Source organism: Phacochoerus africanus, chromosome 8, assembly GCF_016906955.1.
Source record: "Phacochoerus africanus isolate WHEZ1 chromosome 8, ROS_Pafr_v1, whole genome shotgun sequence".
In the NCBI taxonomy this organism is placed as follows: domain Eukaryota; kingdom Metazoa; phylum Chordata; class Mammalia; order Artiodactyla; family Suidae; genus Phacochoerus; species Phacochoerus africanus.
In genome coordinates this window covers 62030174-62054561 of record NC_062551.1, presented here as the reverse complement: position 1 = coordinate 62054561, position 24388 = coordinate 62030174, and the positions used below count along the sequence as shown (strand labels likewise).

Sequence of the window (24388 nt, the reverse complement as noted above, 5' to 3'; positions counted from 1 at the left end):
TGACCAGCTTCTCGCCAAGGATTTCAATCTCCTCATACAACACCCCCTGCCCCCATGTATCCTCTGCCCACTCTATTCCCCACCTCAGAGGAGATACCAGGCCTTGGTGCCATTAGAGTCACTCTCTCCTTATATTCCCATTGATACTGCATCTTCCCCTATCAGTAGGCAGATGAGCAGAAAGATGCTATCAGAGCTCTGAGCCTGCATGTAGGCCACATTGCCTCTTGTCAATATGATGCATGTCACATAGGTTAGGGAGAGAGGATGGCCACCGAGAGAGTGCAAGTGATCTGACACTGGTCTTTTTTTCACCTTTACGACCCCAACTCCAGGATCTGGGGGCCATTAGTTCACACTATCTCTTCACATGAACATTTTTTTTTGGCTGTGCCTGTGGCATTTGCAAGTTCCCAGGCCAGGGATCAAACCTACATCACAGCAGCAATCAGGGCTGCTGCAGTGACAATGCTGGATCCTTAACCAGCTATGCCACCAGGGAGCTTCCTGCACATCATTCTTTGAACCACACTTTGCTCTTATAGCTACATTCCCACAGGTACAATTTCAAAAGTCACACAGCCTTGCCATGATGCGGATAGTTCATTTCATGACCAGATTTCCCCTGAGGATTCTAATTTCACCACCTCCCCAATCTATCACCTGCTTACCCACCTCCCTTCCCCATATCAGTAATGACTTCCAAGCCAGGTGGAACCAATACCCATTGTTTCATCATGTTTCTACTGATCACCGTGTCAACTTTCAACGACAACAGGCAGGTGAGCAGATAGATGTTATCTAAGCTCTGGATCTTTCATATAAAGCCACAAATCCCCCTCTTTTCAGGCAACTTCCCCAAGTCTCCCCAAATCATTTCTCCCAGACACCACTAACCATGGGCTCACCATCCACTCCTATGTCCTGGGGGTCATGAGTTCACGGTCCCTCTGCATGTGTACATTACTCTTTGCATCACAACTCTCTCACAACTGCACTCTCACAGCCACAGGCCCTTCCTGCCATATAACATAATCATCTCCTTGGCCTATTTGTTACTCAGCGTATGTCCACAGAATGCTTGGCAAATTCAAACAGGATCAAGTACTACCCTTGAGGCTAATGGTCCCTACTGAAAAAGAGAGCCTTGAGTCCTGCTATGAGGTCCTCCTTCCTTGCCTGTTCTTTGTTTCAACCTCTCCTGCTGAGAAGGAAAAGAGATCTCAGATACGCTTGGCCCTCCTCCACTAATACATTAGATCTCAGATACCCTTGGCCCTCCTCCACTCATGCTGCACTTGATGAACCCTCACCAGTCATGGCTTTCCTCTCTCCACCTAACCCTCATTCAAGGCACAGCCCCTGGTCCTCTACCCCATCTGTGAGTCTCCTAAATGACCACTTGGGTCCATGGTAATCCACCAGCCTGACTAGAGCCACTCAGGTCCCATCAAAGGTTACAACAAAGTCCTGGTGAGTCTGCAGAGCACTTAAAAAGCACCGTCTTGTTTGCATTACTCCTGATGATGCCTCTACATCCATCTCATATCCACCGATCCCTTCGAGGCTTTGGTCACATGCCAAACCCATCCTCTCCATGATCACCTCCCTCACCTGCTGTGATACTCACCTCTCAAAACCGTGGGCCGAAGCAGGAAACTTAGTCCCCAAACCTACTCTCTCCTTCCTGGGCTATTATGACCATTATCATCCTGACCAGGATTCCCCCCATTAAGGTAACCTGGTCCACACACTCCCCACTAACTTTTGGATTAGTCTCCATCCCAAACTCCACCTCAGAGTTCCAAATACCCACAGACCACCCCCTGAAACATCTCATAATATTTTTCTTGGTCATGCCTGTGACATGTGGAAGTTCCTGGGCCAGGGATCAGACCCAAGCTACTGCAGCAACAATGATGAATCTTTATCCCACTACACCACAAGGGAACTCCAAACATCTCATTATCTTAATTTTTTTTTGTCTTTTTGCCATTTCCTGGGCCGTTCCCGGGGCACATGGAGGTTCCCAAGGTAGGGGTCTAATCGGAGCTGCAGCTGCCAGCCTACGCCAGAGCCACAGCAACATGGGATCCGAGCCGCATCTGCGACCTACACCACAGCTCACAACAATGCTGGATCGTTAACCCACTGAGCAAGACCAGGGATCAAACCCACAACCTCATGGTTCCTAGTTGGATTCGTTAACCACTGCACCACGACGGGAACTCTGAAATATCTCATTATCTTGAGAGACCATAAATAAAACTTCTGATATCCCCAATGAAAATTACCCTCTCTCTTTTTCCCTTTTTTCTTTTTAGGGCTGCACCCTGGGCATATGGTAGTTCCCAGGCTAGAGGTCAAATCGGAGCTATAGCTGCCAGCCTATGCCACAGCCACAGCCACGCCAGATCTGAGCGATGCCTGTGACCTACACCCCAGCTCATGGCAATGCCAGATCCTTAACCCACTAAGTGGGACCAGGGATTGAGCCCAAGTCCTAATGGATACTAGTCAGATTAACCCACTGAGCTACAACGGGAACTCCGAAAATTGCTCTTACTATGGACTTTCTCATCTCAGTTGATAGAATTTCCATCCTTCCGGATACTAAAACCAAACCCTCACTTCATCCTTGACTCAATCTTTTTCTCAATCTCAAAATTAGAAAATCCAGGTTTGGGAGTTCCCATTGTGGCTCAGTGGGCTAAGAACCTGATATAGTGTCCCTGAGGATGTAGGTTCAATCCCTGACCTCCCTCACTGGGTTAAGGATCTGGTGGTGTCCCGAGCTGCTGCATAGGCCTGCAGCTGTAGCTCTAATTCGACTGCTGGCCCAGGAATTTCCATATGCCACAATGTGGCCTTAGAAAATAAAATAAAAAGGAAAAGGAAAGAAATCCAGGTTGCCATACTTAAAACAACAAACCAGAATCCAGCTACTTCTTCCACCTCCACAGTCACCACTCAGGTCCAGCAGGATGTTCACTCAGACTTTCTTCATCTGTGGTCTTCCTACCACCTCCCTCGTATCCATGCTGCAACCAAAGGGAGCCTGATGAGACCTGGGTCAGCACACCTCCCTCTACTGTTCCACATCTCTCATTGCTCTCATCACCTCCAGAAGAGACACTCAATTGCTCAAAAGGCTGTTCCAGAACTGACTCCTGCTTCACTGCTCCCAGACGCCATGAGAAAGAAAAGATACCTGCAGGTTCCTGAACAAGCTCAGCCTCCCTTCTGTACTTTGCACATTCTAGTACCCATCCACATCTTACCTGGTACCTTCCACATCTCAATCGGATCTTTGTCAAAAACAGGAACCACTCCATATAACCCTAGGCCTGGTGTTTACTCAAGGTCCCCAAGCTCAAGGGCCGAAAGAGTAACAGAGCAGTACCAGGACACTATTATCCCAGAGACCCTAAGGGTGGGGGTAGGACCAATGAGGCTCTATAATAAGCTCCACAAACCAGTATCCCTAGGCAAATCCAATGGTTACAACATTCTGTGGAAAAGAGGAGGTCGTTTGAGAGTTTGAAAACCACAGGCCAGCATGCTTGGGCTCAGGCGGCTAAGTACTCCTGCCAACCCAGGAGCCAGGTGAGCTCCCGATGTCTAAATGACCTCTGGGCCTCAGTTCTCAGAAGTGACCCCCCCCCCCAAAAAAAAAGAAAAAAGAAAATAACAACAAAAAAGAAGTGACTCTTCCCAACTATGCAAACTCTTACAAGATTCAACCTTCCCGTATATCTTATGGCCTCTCTTCTCATCTGCACTTCCCCTGAGCAGCTTTTGGAGAAACTTTTAGAATCCTATCGCAGGCAGGGACCCTCCTTCGTTCACAGCCCCGAGAATGAAAGTCAAACTCCTCAGACACAACTCCACCTCCTATTTTTGGCCTGCAGACCTCAGACGGAACCCAGGTTTCCCGAATCCTCGAGTCTCAGCCCAATCGCCAAGCCTTTGCACCCGCGGGACGTCCCTCTGCCTGTAACCTCTTCCACAAACCAGCACACTATCCATCAGAAACAGGGCCCCATCCATGACGGCCTCACTGTCCTGGACGCAGGGGCCTGGGCTGCAGGCACAAGAGCAGGGGTTCTGCCCCCGGGGCTTTAGTGTCTGGCAGGGGGAGAGTCTGAGGACGAGCATTTACCCGAGGTGGGTCCCTCAGCACGGCCACTAGCATCGGGCTCTGCAGGCGGAGTTGGGGAGACACTGAGGTCTTGATCCCAGCCTGTTGCAGGTCACTCCGAGGTGCACCGCCACCAAGCCTAGGGCCCAAATCTGTGGATGCCTCTGGCACCTTCTTGTTCAGAAACCTCCGGCTCCTGAGCCTCCAAGTGGGTAAACTGACCTGAGAAGCCAAAACGACCGCCACGAGGACGACACCAGAAGTCCCACCCCCAACAAGATGCGCATGCACCGAAATGCCCCGACCCTGGGCTTTCACTGGCTCAACTGCTGCCACCACTGGGTACATTGCCCTCTGGGTAGTGTAGTTCCCACACCTGCAACGGTGCAGGTAGCGGTCCTAGTCCACCTTGGCAAGATCTGCCTGGCACAAACATGGCCATTACTTTGTAATAACTTTAAAGGGAGTATAATCTAACTATACTTTAATAAAAGTTTTAAAACTTAAAAAGAGGAGTTCCCTTTGTGGCTCAGCGGTTAACGAACCCAACTAGGATCCATAAGGATGCAGGTCCGATCCATGGCCTCGCTCAGTGGGTTAGGATGTGGAGTTGCCATGAGCTGTGGTCTAGGTCCCAGATGTGGCTTGGATCCTGCATTGCTGTGGTGTAAGCCAGCAGCTGCAACTCCGATTGGATCCCTGGCCTGGGAACTTGAATATGCCACAGGTGTGGCTCAAAAAAAAAAAAAATTATTTTTATCTCTCAGGTGACTGGGAAAACCAGTTTGACTTGTGACAAGTGGAATTTGGCCATGTATTTCAAAATACAAGGAAATGAAAATAATGCTCTTAAGTGCTAGGGATCTCATGGGGTTTGCCCAGGGTGTTCCCTCTATTGAAAAGGGAAATGGGAAATGACTAAGTTATGGGAGTGCAGAGAACCCAGACTTCCTCCTGAAAGCAGCAAGGGAAGCAAGAAAAAGTGATCAACTTTCTTAGGTGTGTACACACACCACCAGATGCTTTTCACCAGGGTGGTTATTTAACAGACACCTGTGGAGCAACGACAGCAAGAATCTTCCCTAGGGTGCTGCCTGACTCATCTTCTTCTCTGACACAATGCATCATGCTGATAACTGGGCTGAGGGGACATCTGACCCAGCTAGGCCTGGCCAATCTGTTCCCACCTGGTGGGCTATGTGACATGGATATCAGGTGTGGCCAAAGTGTGAGGGCCACCGGGTTAAGCTTGTATTCATAGCAGTATGTACCTACCTGGAGATCCTGGTAGAGACAGGGAGACAGAGGGATGAGGGCTCCTTCCAGGTGGCATTTTCTTGACCTAACAGGCTTTGACTGAGGACAGCATGAGGGAGGCTGCAGAGGCCCTGCATGGAGGAGAGGTGAGCCACCATCCCACGTCTCCAGCATCACTTCTGAATACAAGGTCTTGTGGTTCCTACCTAGCTGTCCCTATGCCTCCAGGTAAACATCTGAGTCATGTGCCCCCAAACAGCTGAATAGTCAAATTGAAGCAAGCCACTGACCACTGAGTAGTTGGATGGTTTCAAAGCCAGGCACCCAAGTGGATCAGGAAGACCCAGAAAGACCCAGGCCCAGATCACCAAGGTCTCCTGGGGGCCAACCGGTGTAGACATAATGCAACTGTGGCCCAAAGCAAAGTCCTTCACGGAGGAAGCCACTGGAGATGACACAATGGCTCTCCTCTAGGACTGAGGGAGGAGAAGCAGATATTAACTGCTCTGGGACATCCACAGAATGGGAAAATGATCCCAATAATTCCAACAATAACAGCAGCAGCAGCTGAGTCTGAACCTTGCTGTGCATCTGTCCTCAGCTTAGGGCTTTCCATGTCGTGAAAAAAGGATGTCCCCAGTTCTGTAGCTAGACTCCCACGTTTGAGTCCAGCCTCTAGAATCTGACACTGTGGTGTGACTTTGGGGAACTCACTTCATCTTTCTGATCCTGGATTTCCTCAGCAACACAATTACAGTCCCCATTGCCCAGAGCACTGTGAGGATTACAAAGAAATGTTCAGGAGTTCCTGTCATGGTGCAGTGGAAATGAATCCAATTAGGAACCATGAGGTTGCGGGTTTGATCCCTTGCCTCGCTCAGTGTTGGTTAAGGATCCGGCGCTGCCATGAGCTGTGGTGTAGGTTGCAGATGCGGCTCAGATCTAGCGTTGCTGTGGCTCTGGAATAGGCCAGCAGCTACAGCTCGGATAAACCCCTAGCCTGGGAACCTCCAAATGCCATGGGTGCGGCCCTAAAAATGGACAAAAGACAAAAAAAAAAAAAAAGAAAGAAAGAAAGAAAAGAAATGTTCAAAATGCAAGCCCCAGTTCCCACTGTGGCTTGGTGGGTTACAAATCCAATTACTATCCGTGAGGATGCAGATTCAATCCCTGGCCTTGCTCAGTGGGTTAAGGATCTGGCATTGTAAACGATTATTCCATAAAGCAAGAATCACTTGTTATTCAAAGAGTGAAAATGGGTAACATTCCAATCTATCTTTGTTGCTGCTCTGTCCTACTCATTAAAGAAAAACAGCCCCAACTCATAAAGAAAAATATCCCAAATGACAGGAGCACACATTTTATCAAAGACATTCACACTCCAAACAATGCTCATTATGAATCCTTAAAGAAATGCAATTAAAGCAATAGTGAGATAGCATGACACACTTATTAAGAGAGCTAACACTGGAGTTCCCTTGTGGTTCGTCAGTTTAAGGATCTGGTGTTGTCACTTTTGTGGCTGAGGTCACTGCTGTGCCTTGAGTTTGATCCCTGACCCAGGAACTTCTGCATACTATATGCTGTGGGGACTGCCCCCCCAAAAAAAATGAGAGCTAAAATTAAAATAATTGAACAACTCAGGATTCACTAGGATGTGAAGAAATGAAATTCTCATACACTGCCAGTAATAATGCAAAAAGTAGTCAGTCATTTTATTTTTCATATCTTGGCCACTCCTGTGACATATGAAAGTTCTTGGAGTCAAGGATCAAACCCATGTCACAGCAGCAACCCAAGCTACTGCAGTAACAATGCCAACCCTTAACCCACTGTGCCACAAGAGAACCCTGGTAGTTAAGAGATTTTAGATCAAAACTTGTTAGTTTCTTCAAAAGTTAAACATTCATCTACCCTGTGACTCAAACACTACTCTAAGTTATTGACAAAAGATAAAATATATCCATTTGGGAGTTCTCATTGTGGCTTAGCAGTAATGAACCCAACTAATATCCATGAGGATGTGGGTTCAATCCCTGGCTATGCTCAGTGGGTTAAAGATCTGGCATTGCCATGAACTGTGATATAGGTCAAAGTCAAGGCTTGGATCCCACATTGCTGTGGCTGTGGTCTAGGTCTATCAGCTTCTGGCCTGATAACTTCCATATGCCACGGATGTGGCCCTAAAAAAAGTATATATATATAACACATCCATTTGAAGAAATATATACAAATGTTTGTATCATGTTTATTTTTAAATTGTCAAAACCTGGAAACAACCCAAATGCCCATAAACAGATGAATGAATAGTGATCTATCCAAAGATCACTCAATGACAAAAAAGGATGAACTATTCACACATCAATGATAAATCTCTAAGTAGCTATATACCACACAGTAAACCAAGAAAAAAAGAGTAAACATTTAATGATTCCAGCCATGTAAATTCTAGAAAATGCGTAAGTTTCAATTTTAAGTGGAGGGAGGGAAGGGTAGGGAGAGATTATAAAAGGACATGAGATAAATATACAATGATGGATATGGCATTATGACTATGATGATGGTTTCAAAGGTTCATATCTACATCAAAACTTTAAATGTGTATACTTTTTTTGTCTTTTTAGGGATGCATGTGCAGCACATGGAAGTTCCTGGGTTAGGGGTTGAATGAGAGTTGCAGCTTCTGGCCTATGCCACAGCCACAGCCTCATGAGATCCAAGCCACATCTTTGACCTATGCCACAGCTTGCTGCAATGCTGGCTCTTTAAGCCAGTGAGGGAGGCCAGGGATCAAATCTGCATCCTTATGGTTACTATTTGGGTTCTTAACCAACTAAGCCACAGGGGGATTCTTAAAACATCACTGAGATCACAGGAATCCACAAACCTTTACTTGGAGGACCAGAGGTCAGCTTCCCTGAGTGGACTGGAGTGATGACTGATGCAGACTGTGGGGACATACCAGGCAATTGACCATAGCTTTTTTTTTAATTTTTCTTTTTTCGCTTGAGGCGTGCAGAAGATCCTGGGCCAGGGATCAAACCTGCACCACAGTAGTGACAACATCAGATCCTTAACCTCTAAACCACCAGGGAACTCCCAAGGCCAGAGAAGTTGGCAGTGACATAAATCTGGCAAGAGACTTGGGCAATTAGAGCCACATACATTTTCCTATAACTCAAACTTACAGAGGATTGTCTGTGAACATTTGTACAAAATTTAACTCAGACAGATGGCTCTTTCAGTGCCATTATACTGAACAGGACAATTGTACAGTTCCTAAAAAGATAAGACCTTTACATGGTGTAAACTCTTCAATGTCAAAAGAAGGTAGTTTTTTTCCTGAAGGATTTCCCACATTACACTTACAAGGTGTTTCACCAGTGTGAACTTTCTCGTGATGATGAAGGCTAGAGCTCAAGGTAAAAGACTTCCCACATTCATTGCACTTACAAGGTGTTTCTCTTGCATGAACTCTGATGATCCTGGAGGCCAGACCTAGCAGTAAAAGACTTCCCACATTCACTGCACCCATAAGGCCTTTCTCCTGAGTGATCTCTCTGATGATAATGGAGGCCAGTGTAATTGGTAAAAGATTTCCCACATTTACTACACCCATAAAGCCTTTCTCCAGTGTGAACTCTCTGATGATCACAGAGGCCACATGTACCAGTAAATGATTTCCCACATTCACTGCACCCATAAGGCCTTTCTCCTGAGTGAACTCTCTGATGATAACTGGTAAGATTTTCCACATTCACTGCACCCATAAGGCCTTTTTCCAGTATGAACTTTCTGATGAACATGGAGAACACCTCTACCAGTAGAAGAATTCCCACATTCATAGCACTGATAAGACCTTTCTTCACCATGAACCCTCTGATGATTATGGAGGCCAATGCTATGGTAAAAAATTTCCCACATTCACTGCATTCATAAGGCATCTCTCCAGTGTGAACTTTCCAATGATGTTGGAAAGTAGACCTCACAGTAAAAGTTTTCCCACATTCAATGAACTTATACAGCATTTTTCCAGTGTGAATGCTCTGTTGTTGAATAAGGATGGAACAATTAAAACTAAAAGACGGTGCACACTCACTGCAAAGGTAATATTTTTGTTACCTTTAAGTAATAAAAAGGTAAGCTATAGCTCCGATTCGACCCCTAGCCTGGGAATCTCCATGTGCCGTAGGTGCGGTCCTAGAAAAAGACAAAAATAAATAAATAAATAAAAATTAAAAAAAATAAAAATGGACCTATGGAGTTCCCATTGTGGCTCAGCAGTATCAAACCAGACTAGGATCCATGAGGATGCAGGTTCGAGCCCTGGCCTCACTCAATGGGTTAAGGATCTGATGTTGCTGTGAGCTATGGTGTAGGTCATAGACAGAACTCACAGCTGGCATTGATGTGGCTCTGGTGTAGGCCAGCAGCTGCAGCTCTGATTCAATCCTTAGCCATGGAACTTCCGTATGCCAGTGGTGCAGTTCTTAAAAGATAAAAATTAAAAAATTACAAATAAATAAAAATGGAACTAGACTTCAAGCTTTTCTCCCTCCACCATGGTCACACTTTGGTCCATCAACACTCATCTAGATTTTAGCAGTAGCCTCCTCCTAGATTCCCTGCCACCTACATTAACCCCATAATCTCTTCTTCATAGTGTAGCCTGATGGAGCTTTTTTTTTTTTTTTTCTCCTTTTTTGAGTCACACCTGTGACATATGGAGGTTCCTGAGGTAGGGATCAAATGAGAGCTGCAGCTGCTGGCCTATGTCACACCCATGGCAACATCAGATCTGAGTCGCATCTGTGACCTTAACCCACTGAGTGAAGCCTGGGATTGAACCTGGATCCTCACTGATACTAGTCCCATTCTTAACCCACTGAGCCACAATGGGAACTCCTGGATGAAGTATTTCTTTTCTTTTTTTGCTTTTTAGGGCTGCACCTGCAGCATATGGAGGTTCCCAGGCCAGGAGTCAAATCAAAGCCACAGCAACACAAGATCCTACACCACAGCTCACAGCAACACTAGATCCTTAATTCATTGAGTGAGGTCAGGGATCGAACCCATATCCTCATGAATCCCAGTCGGGCTCCCGTTAACCGCTGAACTATGAAAGGAACTCCCTGGACTAACCACTGAACTATTGTAGGAGAAAATGTCCCAATAAAATGTAGAAAGGAGAGACCCCAGACATGATGACTAAGCAAAGTCTAGCCAACTGTCCCAACCAGTCCTCCCCCATGCATCTGCTTCTGTAAATTTGTTTCCACATCTACTCCCTTGCCTGATGTCACTCCAGTCCAACTAGCCAAGCTTGGACCCGGAAGAGGGAGCCCATAAAAGCCTTGTGAAACCCTTCTTCCGGGCTCAGACTCTGGAGAGCGATTTCCTCTGAGCCCGCCGGCATCATAAACCTGAGTTCTCCACCTCTCCGAGTGCCCGCTTGGTTTCTCGCCGGGTAAAAGAGCTAATCCACTGCAGCCACAGAGCTGCTGGAGCTGGTACGCTACAGCCACGGGGGTGTCACCAGAGCTGATACGCTGCAGCACAGGGCTGCTGGGTATCCGCCGTAACACTATGAAGGAACTCCTTTTAAACCTAGTTAAGATTCTCCTTCCTCTTATACAAATCTCTAACTCCATAATAAAGATGCCCAGATTCTCAGGCAACCACAGTACAGGCTTGATTTTTTTTCCCCCCTTTTTAGGGCGGCACCCGCAGCATTTGAAAGTTCCCAGGATAGGGGTCATATTGGAGCTACAGCTGCCGGCCTACACCACTGCAATACCCGAACTGAGCCTCGTCTGGGACCTACACCACAACTCCTGGCAACACCGGATCCTTGACCCACTGATGGAGGCCAGGGATCCAACCTGCATCCTCATGGATACTACTTGGGTTCGTTACTGCTGAGCTACGAAGGCAACTCCCCTGGCTTGATCCTTGATTCCTGCTTTGTTCTTAACAGAAAGAATGGAAACATGCTGTACCCTGTTCCCAACTCAGTCACACCGCCAAGCATTTGCTCATGCTGCTATGTGTGTTCCTGGAATAATGTGCACATCTATTTACATTTGTTGCCAAAAATGGCTAGGCCTCTGTTACCTTTGGCTTTCACTGGGGTTCTCCCAGGGTCCCCATACAGGCAAGAGCTAGAAAAACAGAAAGGGAAGTGTCTCAAGACAACACAATACCAGCCACTAGGCAGGTGGTGTCAGGACCAGTGAGGGCCTCAGGCATCCTCTTTCCTTGTTCCCAAAATTCTTTTTCAACCTTCAGAACATATGGGAAGAGGAAGGCAGCCATGGCTGGGCTTCAGGCGTGCAGTACCACCCCGTATCCCCACCCGGTCCTGGAACCAGGTGGCCTGGGGTCAACTTAGTACCCTCTGTGTTCCAGTCTTCAAAGCTATCTCTTACTAGATCTGTAACCGTGAACAAGGGCTTCGCTTCTCTGGGCCTCACTGTTCTCACCACCTTCAAGTCTGTTCCCCCTCTGAGCAGCTTTTTGGTAAGCTTTTAAATCCCTAATGCAGACTGTCCTCTTCCGTTCCTACCCTCCGTAGCTCCCAGGTCCCTCCGTTTGCAGTCCAGGCGTGACTCCACCTCACATTCAAAGTTTCCTGAAGACACAGGATGCACCTCGGGTTTCCCGTATCCTCCCGGCCCTGCCCGACCTCCAAGCCTTGGCACCTGCCGACCCCTCCACCTGTACCCTCTCCCATGAGCCATGACACCGCCAGAAACTAGGCCTCACCCACGACCGCCTCACCATCCTGGACACTGGGCCTGGGCTGCAGACATGTGAGCAGGCGCCCCGCACTCGGGGTGGGGGCTGTGAGGGGCCCGAAGGACCAGCATTTACCTGAAGCGGGTGCCTGGGCGCGGCGGCAGCCGTCTGTGGGCGGAGAGGCGCAGGGTGTAGCTGTCCCCACCCCGACACTGGCCTCAGAGCCTCTGTCCGGGGAGCAACACTGAGAAACCATAGTGGCCGCCACCAGGGGGCTACCGGAAGTCCAGCCTTAACAGGATTCCTGGGCACGGAAATACCCCTGTCCTGGTCTTTCATTGGAGAAACATTACCCAGAACACACTGTCCTTCCGGTGCAGTGTGTTCTGGGTAGTGTAGGCCCCACAGCGCTTCAGGGCCAGAGAAGGGGTGGTGCTCAGCCAGGCCCCGCGGAGCTAAGTCACTGGTTACGTAGAGAGACTCTGGGAAAAGGCATCTACGCTTCAAGGGCTGGGGAGGAGTTTCCTTCTTAAATGCGCCAAAGGCTAACTGTACGGGAGTGTTGTTTGCAATTGATCAGCAAAGTGGTTAGAGATAGAGGGGAGGAAACTTCCTCTACATAGTTCTTAACATTTCAGCTCAGGCTTAGTAAGTAAAGGCAGTAACAAGAGAAAAACAAACAGGAGTTTACTAACATGTATTGTACATAAAGAGTTCCGCTGTGGCGCAGTGGGTTAAGGGTCCTACTTGTTTTCGTGGAGGCACAGGTTGAATCCCCAGCCTTGCGCGGTGGATTAAAGATCACCCTGCGTTGCTTCAGCTGTAGAGTAGGTCGCAGCTCCAGCTCTGATTGAATCCCTGCCCCGAGAACTTCCATGTGGTAGGGTGCGCCCAAAAAAGAAAATCAAACAAATGTATTACCTACCTAAACATCCTTGTGGGAGCGAATTCACATTTTATGATGTTGCTACCTAAGAATCTGGAGAAAGCTCAGTAACATTTGGTTTTTGTCCCCTTTCTTGGCACAGAGCTCCTCAGACACGTGGACAGTTCCTGAATTATAGAAGTACAGTATCTTTTTTTTTTTTTCTTCTTAGGCCTGCACCTGTGGCATATGGAAGTTTCCAGGCTAGGGGTGAAATCATAGCTACAGCTGCCAGCCTACACCACAGCCACAGCAATGCCAGATCCTTAACCCAATGAGTGAGGCCAGGGGTCTAACTGGCATTCTCAGGGATACTAGTCAAATTTGTTTCCACTGAGCCACAAGGGCAACTGCCTGGAAGTATCTTTTGTCATTCACTTTTTAGGTTTGTGCTGCTTAGGTGACTAGAGTGGGGCCCCTCGATAGCCTGGGGATGGGGCTAATCCCCTTGGAAACCTAGAAATTAGAGTTGGAATTTTCAGCCCCACCCAAGACCTCTGGGAAGGAGTGCAGATTAAGCTTTATAACAATTCTTGGAGTTCCCATCATGGCTCAATGGTTAACGATCCACTAGGAACCTTTGTAGGAGAAAATGCCCCAATAAAAATGTAGAAAGGAGAGACCCCGGCCATGATGACTAAGCAAAGTCTAGCCAACTGTCCCAACCACCCTCTCCGACACATCTGCTTCTGTAAATTTGTTTCCACATCTACTCCCTTGCCTGACGTCACTCCAGTCCAACTAGCCAAGCTTGGACCCGGAAGAGGGAGCCCATAAAAGCCTTGTGAAACCCTTCTTCCGGGCTCAGACTCTGGAGAGCGATTTCCTCTGAGCCCGCCGGCATCATAAACCTGAGTTCTCCACCTCTCCGAGTGCTTGCTTGGTTTCTCGCCGGGTGAAAGAGCTAATCCACTGCAGCCACAGAGCTGCTGGAGCTGGTATGCTATAGACAGGGCTGTTGCCAGAGCTGAATCGCTGCAGCGCAGGGCTGCTGGGTAGCTGCTGTAACACCATGAGGTTGTGGGTTCGGTCCCTGCCCTTGCTCAGCGGGTTAAGGATCCAGCATTGCTGTGAGCTGTGGTGTAGGTTGCAGATGCGGCTCGGTTCCCGCATTGCTGTGGCTCTGGCATAGACCGGTGGCTACGGCTCCGATTAGACCCCCAGCCTGGGAACCTCAAGACTTGGGAGCAGCCCAAGAAATGGCAAAAAAAAAAAGTAAAGAAAGAAAGAAATGAAAAGAAAAATAGTAAGCTTTATAACAATTCTTGAACAAGATTTGATCAGCATCCAGATCATGAACATATGCTGGGAGGGTGAGGTGCCCCGGTCCCATGGGGACAGAATCTCCTCATTCACAGCCATTCCAGACTGCAGTCTATATACCTCTTCCTCTGGCTGCTCATCTGTATCCTTCATAATATCCTTTTTAAAAATTTGTAAATGTTTCTCCAATTTCTGTAGCCTCTCTAGCAAATTAATCAACCCCAGGAAAGGAGTTACTGGAAACTGTTAACTATAGCCTAAAGATCACTGGATTTGCAATTGGTATCTGAGGTGAAGGGCAATCTTGCGGGCTTGAGCCCTTGATTTGTGGGATCTAACCTTATCTCCAAGTAGATAGTGTCAGAATTTAGTTCATTGCTTGGAGGTGTTGGAAAACACACATTAGACCTGGAGGAAGGAGGCTTTTGAGCATTTGTGTGGGAATGAAAAATGGTGCCTGCCATATCAGCAAAGAAAGGTTTCTGCCATCATCAAGCCATTAAGCCACTACCACCACCCCAAGGCTGAGCATGAGGAGACTAGGACTCAGACAAATGGGCTTCCCCAGGCAACTCCCAGATAGCTGAGGTACATATCAAAGAAAAGACTCTTAGAGCTTCCAAAACAAAGAAAAGCTTTTTTTTTTTTTTTTTTTGTCTTTTCTAGGGCCACACCCTCAGCATATGGAGGTTCCCAGGCTAGGGGTTTAATTAGAGCTGCAGCCGCAGGCCTACGCCACAGCCACGGCAATGTAGGATCCTTAACCCACTGAGCAAAGCCAGTGGTTCCTAGTCGGATTCGTTAACCACTGAGCTGTGATGGAAACTCCCCACAAAGAAAAGCTTTAAAATCAGGTTCTGACTACCTGGACTTTGTTTCAAATCTCACATATATCTTGGCTCCACCCGTTTCTCTTTCGAGAGGTCTCTCAGAACCATCTGAGAGACTGTCTTCTAGGGCTTGAAATCCTTGGGAAGTTCACCAAATAAAACATATTTCTCAGAGTTCCCATTGTGGCTCAATGGTTTAACAAATCCGACTTGGAACCATGAGGTTGCAGGTTCAATCCCTGGCCTCGCTCAGTGGGTAAAGGATCCGGTGTTGCCGTGACCTGTGGTGTAGGTCGCAGATGTGGCTCAGATCTGGAGTTGCTGTGGCTGTGGGGTAGGTTGCAGGTGCAGCTCAGATCTGGCATTGCTGTGGCTGTGGTGTAGGCCAGCAGCTGTAGCTCCAACTCAACCTGTAGCTTGGGAACTTCCACATGCCATGGGTGTGGCTCTAAAAAGCAAAGCAAAACAAAACAAAACAAAGCCATATTTCGCAATCTGTGGATTGTGCTTTTTTTTTCTTTCAGTCAACACGTGTGTGTAGAGCCCTTCGCTTTCCATTTAGTTCTCATTTAGACCAATTTCTTGGACAACCGGCTGTATGCTAGGCTCAAGGGGGGAGGCGGACACAGCCTTGAAGATGACTTTTGAACATAATGCAATTGTGCTGAGAAAAATGCCTCCCATGGGAAGGGAGGGCCATGAGAGATGACAAATGATGGTGTTCCTTTTGAAAAAGGAGGGAAGGGGACAGGGCACAACCTTCAGAAGAATGACGTGGCTGTTGAAGATATGAAATAAACTGGTTAGAACGGATGGTGAAAAGTTTGACTCTCAGTAGACCTAAATCGTCACTATAGTCTCATGGTCATACATTAGCTAAATGACAGGCTCACAGTGCTATGACAGTTCTGAGGCCAGCCATAAAAGGCACAAAAGTGGGCAGAACCCAGTTCCTGGGTATTGTGCTCCCCCCGCCAATGTTTGTAATAATCCTCCCACTCATTAGTGTATGAAATTACCCAGCCCATAAAAACTCATAACCTCATATTTTGGGGGCCTCTTGCCTTCTGAAATGACCAATACCGCTACCAGAAATAGGTTACCAGAATCTAGGCTCTTGTTCACGGAGCAAAGAATGAACTTCACAAACACACAGGCAGCAAGCAAGCAAAAGTCTTTGCCACAGGAAGGCAGACAGCTCCCAGCAGAGACACTGGGAGTGGGAGGAAGAGTTCCCATCCTCTAATCTTCTAAGGAGGTTTTGTCTTTGAAGGCAGGGGTACCAACGTGGGGTCCTGCTCTCAGCCTCTTCCCAATTCGCCTTGTCCAGCACCTATATTGGGCCGTGTCTGCTGGGAGCCGAGTTTCAAGAAGACATTTTCAAGAAGAGAACCTGCCTGATGGCAAAGTCCAGGGGATTCTGAAGAAAGGCTGCAAAGCAGCACGTCCGCCAGCACACAGAAAGCATGAGGCTGTTATGCCTGAGAAAACAAGTTTCTAAATCTCTGTCCTTCCTGTTTTAACAATGACTCTGTGCTCTGTTTATCGTGCCTTAACTCCTCGTTCCTTGCCTTAAAGAAAAAACTCATTAACTTGTTATCTAAATCTTGGGAGTCGTTCTTGCTTGCTAAATGTTTGGGAAATGAACTCTGTTTTCTACACCTAAACTATGTGAGTTTTTAGAAAGATTCCTTTTCCTTCTAAGAGAATCACAGATAACAATGGTATTTGCTAACTGTAGTTTTAAAATAAGTTTTATATAGTTGGAAGCATTTAGAGTTGTTAATTAGTTCGATAAGTTGTTTTTCGTTAGCTGATTTATTAATCTATAAAAAGAAAATAGGCGTAAAGGCCTGTTGTTGATTGTTAAATACAAGTTAGAAAAACAGGTTGTGGTTGCTGCATTACTAGCCAAGTGCCTGCCCTAAAGACACGATGCACTTGTGGTGAATCACAGAGGTCCCGAGATGTCTTACACCTCTGACGTTTGTGGCCAGTGTGATCTATTAGTCCTACCTGGTTATCTCTTAATGGGTTTAGAGCACACCCTGCCTGGGCAGTGCATCTTTAACTCTTACTGCTTCTGCAAGTTAAGAGTCTTTTCTCCTATTTAAGTCACTGCTATCCAGAAATAAAGTTGAGACTGCGTGAACACTGCTCAAGAGTGTGTGTCTCGGTTATTCCTGCGCCTGCCGCCCTCCTCTTCGGGAAATTCTCTGGCTGCTGGAGCTGGACTCTGGCACTTGTCCGTCAGGGGCACAGAGTTAGTGATACCGGCACCCCTGGATGCGATGGGACACTGCCTCATGTATTAGACAAGGTCTTGCACTAGGCGCCAATCCCCATTAGGCTTTTGTACTCCCAATATAGGGGTGTGACAGGGGTTGTTACATTCGCTTAATAAGACCTGTTCCTTTAGGTTGTTTATGATTGTTTTAAGTCCCCATCATGCCTCAGGTTTCAGAGGATACTCTTTTTGGCAAGGGAAGAAATTTTGATCTTTAAGAGTTATTTTTACTGGTTGAGCATTTTTGGCTCTTCCTATTTTTCCTCCTGTGGCCCAGACTTCTGGGTCAGTATCTACTTCCATCAAAGGCAGGCATAAACCTTGATTAGGCTTCATTGTCATGTGAATTGAGGCTTTAACCTTTGACAAAATATCTCTTCCTAAAAGAGGAGTTGGGCTCTCTGAAACAATCAGAAAAGCATGAGAAAAGAAAATAGATTCCCAGTCACAGCTAAAGGCTGTGTAAAAAATTTTGTAACTGGCTTGCCAAAAATACCACGAATGGTGACAGATTTGAGGGGGGGTCCCAGGGTTGGAGAGGACTGAAAAGGTGGCTCCCATGTCCAAGAGGAAGTTGATAGGCTGTCTTCCTACATTTAGTTACCCGGGGCTCCTGGGTGGTGATGAGAACATGAGCCAGTACAGAAAGCCCTGGGTCTCATCAGTCTTGATCCTGGGCTTGAGGGTTGACCCCAGGGACCTTCAACTTTGAGGGCCATCCTCCTTCCAGTGATCTCCTTAACATATGGGACACGGCCTAGGTGGTGGGGTCTGAGCCTTGGGGCATTCCCATTTAAAGTGTCTCTCTTTTCCAGGAGGAAACAGGCTCCGGGCATAGGTCTCTGCCCTAATCTTCTCCCCTTGGAAGCTCCCAATTTGACTCCCTGTAAAGCCATAACCAGAGCCCCAGCTTTTTCTCTGTCTCTCCTGTGTCCCTTTTGTTCTTCCTGGTCCTGATTATGTTGCTACTCTAAGGAGATGCTCCAGGTTCTGATCAGGGCCAAAAGCCAATTTTTGGAGCTTTCTCTGTATATCTGGTGCTGACTGAATTATAAATGTGTCTTTAAGAATTATTTGCCCCCCCATTGATTCTGGGTCCAATGGTGTATATTTTCTCAATGCCTCTCTGAGTCTAAGAAAGCTGATGGACTTTTTTGTTTCCCTTGACAAACCTCTGACAGTTTGGAGATAGTTTGGAGAAGTTAACAGGCTTTACTCTTGCAGCTTTTAGTCTCTCAACTATACAGGTAATAAAGTGATGTCTACGCCAATTGTCTTTACCTCCCTCATCAGAAAGACCAGTTGGGATGCTCAGAGGAACTGCCCGACACCCCATGGGGAATCCTGTTCATTCCTCTTCTCATCTGCCTCTGGCAATTATAGCATACCAAGTCATCTCTCCAGCTTTGAGCATTTTCTAAGACTTTATTTTTTTCACTTATAGTCAATGTCTGTTCTAGTAATAACATGACGTCCTTCCAGGCTAACTCAAAGGATTGTGTGAGACCCTGAAAGACCTCAATATATCTATCTGGGTCATCAGCAAATTTCCCTAAATCTGTCTTTATCTGCCTTAAGTCCTGAAGTGAAAAAGGCACATGGACCCGTATTGGTCCCCATTCTCCATTTGCTACTTCTTGCAAAGGGAGTAGAGAGGGATATAACTTTGGCACTGGAGTGGGAAGAGGAGGCGCCTTGGGCAGTGTTGGAGAAGGCTGATTCACTTCTGGAGGGTCTGACCCAGTTGAGCCAGGATATGGTGGGCACCTAGGTCCTGAGGGAGTTGGCATAACGCACTGAGAAAGTCCATAAGCCTTCCTCAGTGTAGCGTCTTCCCTCATTGTAAAGAAGATCGAACGTAAGGCACCTCTGACCATCCCCCTTCACGTCTACCAAATAGGTCTCGTTGGAGAAGAGTATTATCAGCTAGAGAGCTTTCAGATGGCCATCGCTCTCCATCTGACAGGTTATATAGTGGCCAGGCTTTCATGCAAAAGAAAACTAAACGTTTCTTTTTCAGGGTCAAACTTTTTCCAGTTCTTCAAGGCACAGGTCAGGGGAGTTGCTATTGAGCCATGCACCAGGCTCGAGGAAGTGGCTTCCATCTGAAAAAGAGAAAAGACCAGCGTCTGGCACCTATTGTCCTTTCTCAGCCATATGAGGGTGTCCCCTCTCCTATGGAGTGAATAGACATTAGGGGTCAAATGTCCCATCCGGCCTCAGGCTGACTGGAATGAACCCCTCTTTACCAGCAGAGCCTCTCTTCCCACCATCCCTCTCCACTGCCTGTCTCTTCAGAGGTGAAAAAAACCCAGGCATACAGGTCCTGCCCTGAGTTTTCAAATCCTAAGATGCTCACTCTGATATGCCCTCTCTTAGTATCAGGAAAGTTCCTAAGCCACAGTTAACAGGTTAAATTGGATAAACCAGTTGTCAGCTTCTCCAACCAGGGCGAAAGTACCTAGCAAAGAGCAAAACTGACTATACCGAGGATCTGAGGCTAAGCACTTGCCCTAAATTAGATGAATACTAGGTATTAACTCCATCTCCCCCACGGGCATGGTAACAACTCAGGGGCGTCTTAACACCTAGAGGTCTGTTTCCTTTGCCCCCATGGCTCTCTTTGAGGTAATAGCAAAGGAAATGATAAAGGATCAGATTAGTTTTACACCATAACCTCCAGAAAATCCTTTCTGAAATCTTTGCCTGGATTTCTGGGTTAGGTCCCACCCTGAGTACCGGTGCTGTATCTGCAGGTGGTTTAGAATCTGGGATGGGAGTTCCTGGAGGCCTGGGGGCAAGGTCAAGTTAGATTATCTCCTTGGAGGAATTTATGGCCCAAGTGGTGGGAGCACAGGGGTCTCTGGCTCATGGGCTTCTGGGTTAGGTCCCACCCCATGTGGCCGCCCTGTGCTGGTGTCGCAGACAAAACAAGGAAGGGTGCCCCCTTTCAGATGTCCGCCTGACCCCCCCCCCCCCAGGAGTTTAGGTGCCTCTTACCAATTGGTTGGTTCGTATAAGCCCCGACCTTGGATTGGACTTGCAGGGAGGGAAGAGAACCCTCAGAGACTGATGCAGCCATAAGCCGTATGAGGTTACCTTGGAACTGCAGGTTAGGACCCACCTGGACTCCGTAGCCGCTAAGGCCGTGGAGAAGGCCGTGGAGCCACAAACTTGAACCTGAAGCGCAAGAGAAACAGGCTGCACATTCACTCACACACGCACTCAGAGGTTATCACAGTGCCTCCTGTCTCCCGGGAAGTTATTTTTCTCCCTTTTATCACCCTTTAAAATTCACAAAAACAACATTTTGTTTCTTACATGCTTTTTAACAATTGCTAACCTTCAGAAACACAGTAACTGTGATTTTCCAGATATTTTACAAAGGCGATAGTACAGAGAAAGAGGAGATTTCAGAGCAGAGGGAATGGGAAGGAAAGTGTGCCTCACAACGCATCCATTTCTGGCCCGCCACGCCCTCATTCGCACATTCACCTGTGATTCAGAGGCAAATGAAACTGAAAAGAAGTAGAAAGTGCAGGCTTGTTGCCGCTTACCTTGTGAGTGCAGATGGATTGGATTGGATCCCGGGTGAGACCCCAAAGATGATACCAGAAAGATGATAGCAGAATCCAGGTTCGTGTTCACGCAATCGAAGAATGAACTCCACACACACAGGCAGGAAGCAAGCAAGCAAAGTCTTTAAAAAAGAAAAGCAAATAGCTCCCAGGACAGGCTGGGAGGGGGAGAAGAGCCCCATTTCTCTATTGTCCTTTAGGGGTTTTTATTTCTTAAGGAGGGCGGGGCACCAACGTGGGGTCCAGAAAGATGTGGTTTTCTCCCATCGGCCTTGTTTAATTACCTGTATCAGTCCTTGTCCAATACGGCTTTTAGGGTTGGAAATGTCCTCTGTAAGTTTTATGGTTACAATAGCGCCTCCTTTGCATCTGGTAAGAGGCCCCTCCTTCTTAGGGGGTCAAACTCAGACAGTCATGGTGCTTATTCAGTAAGCAGAATGGTGGTAACATGTTAAAATGTGTTGAATCATCTCAGGTTTCCATATAATGAGGGTTTCCTTTTTTGTTTTTTTTTTTTTTTTGGTCTTTTTGCCATTTCTTGGGCTGCTCCGGTGGCATATGGAGGTTCCCAGGCTAGGGGTCGAATCGGAGCTGTAGCCACTGGCCTACACCAGAGCCACAGCCAAGTGGGATCCCAGCAGCATCTGCAACCTACACCACAGCTCCTGGCAACGCCAGATCCTTAACCCACTGAGCAAGGGCAGGGATCGAACCCGCAACCTCATGGTTCCTAGTTGGATTTGTTAACCACTGCACCATGACCGGAACTCTTCCTACTTTTTTTTTTTTTTTTTTTTAAGGGCTACACTCACAGCATATGGAGGTTCCTAGGCTAGGGATCAAATTAGAGCTGCACCACCAGCCGCCACCACAGCCACAGCAATGCTGGATCCTTAATCCACTGAGCAAGGCCAGGGATTGAACCTGGGTCCTCATGGATACTAGTCAGATTTGTCTCTGCTGAGCCACGACAGGAACTCTGAGGGTTTCCTACTTTGGAATCACCTTTCCCTTAAGTTCCTGTCCTTGGTCCTAAAGATTGTTACCTTGCTGAGCGTGAATGCAGGCTTCATTTCGTCTTTCCCTTCATGACTTGAGGCAGTGCTACTATTTATGGTTTTACAGGGTTGATTTTTTTTGTGATATTTTAAGAAATCTATTTATTTATTTAGCTGCTGTATGCAGGGGCTTGATATGGGATTTCAGTTCCCAGGTCAAGGGCTGAACCCAGGCTGCAGGCTGAACCCAGGCTGCGGGGGTGAATGAGCCAAATCCTAACTACTGAACCACCAGGGAATTCCTAAATTTGCAATTGTTGAACATTATCTTTTGGAAAACTTACAGATTTTAGTTTGACTCAATGTCAGTACTATAAACAACAGGCAGACGTTGCTACACATGTTTGCTTCTAATGGGAAAGGCAAAAGTTACTGATTATGATGTAGGGTAGAGTTACATGATCTTCCAAAAGCGTCTGACCAGTATTCTCCAAGAAACAAATTGCCATTTCATTTTTTTTCTACTTTTTTTTCTTCTCCTTGGGAATAAAAGAGAGAAACCCATTGCTAAAACAAATACAAATGGCTCATCTCCATTTGTTTTCAAAGAATTTAGCATGATGTGGAGTTCCCATCTCGGCACAGCAGAAATGAATCCGACTAGGAACCATGAGGCTTCGGGTTCAATCTCTGGCCTCACTCAGTGGGTTAAGGATCTGGCGTTGTCATGAGCTGTGGTGTAGGTCGCAGGCATAGCTCAGGTCTGGCGTTGCTGTGGCTCTGGCACAGGCCGGCAGCTACAGCTCCAATTAGACCCCTAGCCTGGGAACCTCCATATGCCGTGTGTGCGGCCCTAAAAAGACAAAAAAAGAAAAAAAAAAGAATTTAGCATGTAGGTAATAAAACCTCACAAAATCATTTTTACGGTGAAGGCCACTACCATGTGGTTAATAAACTCTGTCACTGATCTTCTAGCTACTTAGACAAAACGCCCCCTTCTCGGTGCAGCAGTTTGTTCATCTACGAAGTCGGGGTGGAGTGACAATGGCCTTAGAGAACTATCGGAGGCCATCACTTTCCCACGTAGAATGGGCTGGGGTGAGGAACGCTGGAGGGTATGGTGCACGGGACCCATTCTTCTGTTCGTCTTAACTCCATCAAATTCCACCTGAAAAACTGTAAGGTCCTGGTTGTGGCGTGTAGACGTCTATGTTCCATGGTGTGGCCACTGCCAAAACACCAGGCTTGACGGAAGCAAAACTCCAGGCCGGCGTCGGGGAAGGGATAAGGATCCCACCCTAAGAAGTCAGGATGGTGTTCAGGGAGTTCCCTCCACCAAGATTGGAGATGCCACACAAACGTGTCGGAGGACTGTCAAGGTGGCGGATGTGGGGGGACCACTGCAGATGTCCCCGTGAGGGCTCCGATGAGGTTAATCGTTCCCATGGCTTCAGAAGGGCCCCTTCTCATGCCAGATGTGACGGACACAGTTCGATGGCGCCGCTGCAGGTTGGCTCCCTTAGAGCCGGGGTACTTGGTGACAGCCTTGGAGCTCCTGGGGCAGCAGCAGGCAGGCGCCCAGCCACCTGGATCTCCCGGGATGTGATGGTCAAGTGCCAGGTGCAACGCCTCGCCCGCGATGAGCTCCAAGACGTTGACACGGGTTCACGATGCCCGTGGCCTTGGACGAGATGCTGGTGTCTGGGGGCACCTGCGTCAGCACCTCCTACATGAACAGTGAGGAGCTCTCCTCGTGGCTGCACTTGCGCTCCTCGCTGTCCTTCTGAGTCCTTCTGTGCCTTGGCCACTGCCTTCTTGGAGCCCTTCTTCGGGCTGGAGCAGACGTGGAGGGCTGGGGCATGGTCAGGAGTTAATTGCGAAAAGCCCCTACGGTTTTATAGTTAAGCAAAAACCTGCTTCTTTCCAAGATGTTGGGATGGCTCTCTTGAGTGATGGTTCACTTACGGTGGTCTCCCCAAAATTCCCCAGGTTCCCCTCTCTAACTACGGTCACCTACTGGGACTTCTACAGCTACCTGTGTAACCATCCTACTCTCGCCCTATCATTTTGGCTGGTTAGACTTGTGGACAAAACCCAGCCTCTGTACCTTAGCACCAATTAAGTCTTGGAGGCCGAGGGAGCACGGGTGTGTGTGTGTGTGCGTGTGTGTGTCCGATGAGGCCAGACAAGCACAGAGGGAGCCCTGGAAACCTACAGGCAGTTTCCCTGCCCTAGGGGGACCCAAGATGTAGGAAAAAACCTGGCATCTATACCCGGGCACCAGTTAAGTCTCAGAGACAAGGCAACCAGGGATCAGAACCAAGTCTGTGACCTACAGTGCAGCTTGTGGCAACATGGGATCCTTAACCCA

The 24388-nt window shown here is 47.6% G+C and overlaps 1 protein-coding gene and 1 long non-coding RNA gene across 5 annotated transcripts in view; both read right to left on the bottom strand.

The window, feature by feature from the left end:
- Nucleotides 1–12490, bottom strand: part of LOC125133013 (zinc finger protein 154-like) — a 32797-nt gene extending 20307 nt beyond the window's left edge. For 2 of the 4 annotated variants that reach the window (XM_047790965.1, XM_047790964.1), the window contains exon 1: nucleotides 12272–12490. In XM_047790965.1, the coding sequence (XP_047646921.1) occupies nucleotides 12272–12475 (204 nt within the window). In that variant the 5' untranslated portion in view covers nucleotides 12476–12490. Of the gene's footprint in view, nucleotides 1–2918; nucleotides 3610–12271 lie in introns of those variants that run through there. The other 2 variants (XM_047790968.1, XM_047790970.1) reach the window with 2 other exon arrangements.
- A 6356-nt stretch (nucleotides 12491–18846) lies between these two features.
- Nucleotides 18847–21146, bottom strand: LOC125132793 (uncharacterized). The gene is made up of 2 exons (XR_007136323.1): nucleotides 20566–21146; nucleotides 18847–19546 (listed from the first exon to the last, which is right to left on the bottom strand). It is a non-coding gene; the product is annotated as an uncharacterized LOC125132793 (long non-coding RNA).
- Nucleotides 21147–24388: the final 3242 nt, after the last annotated feature.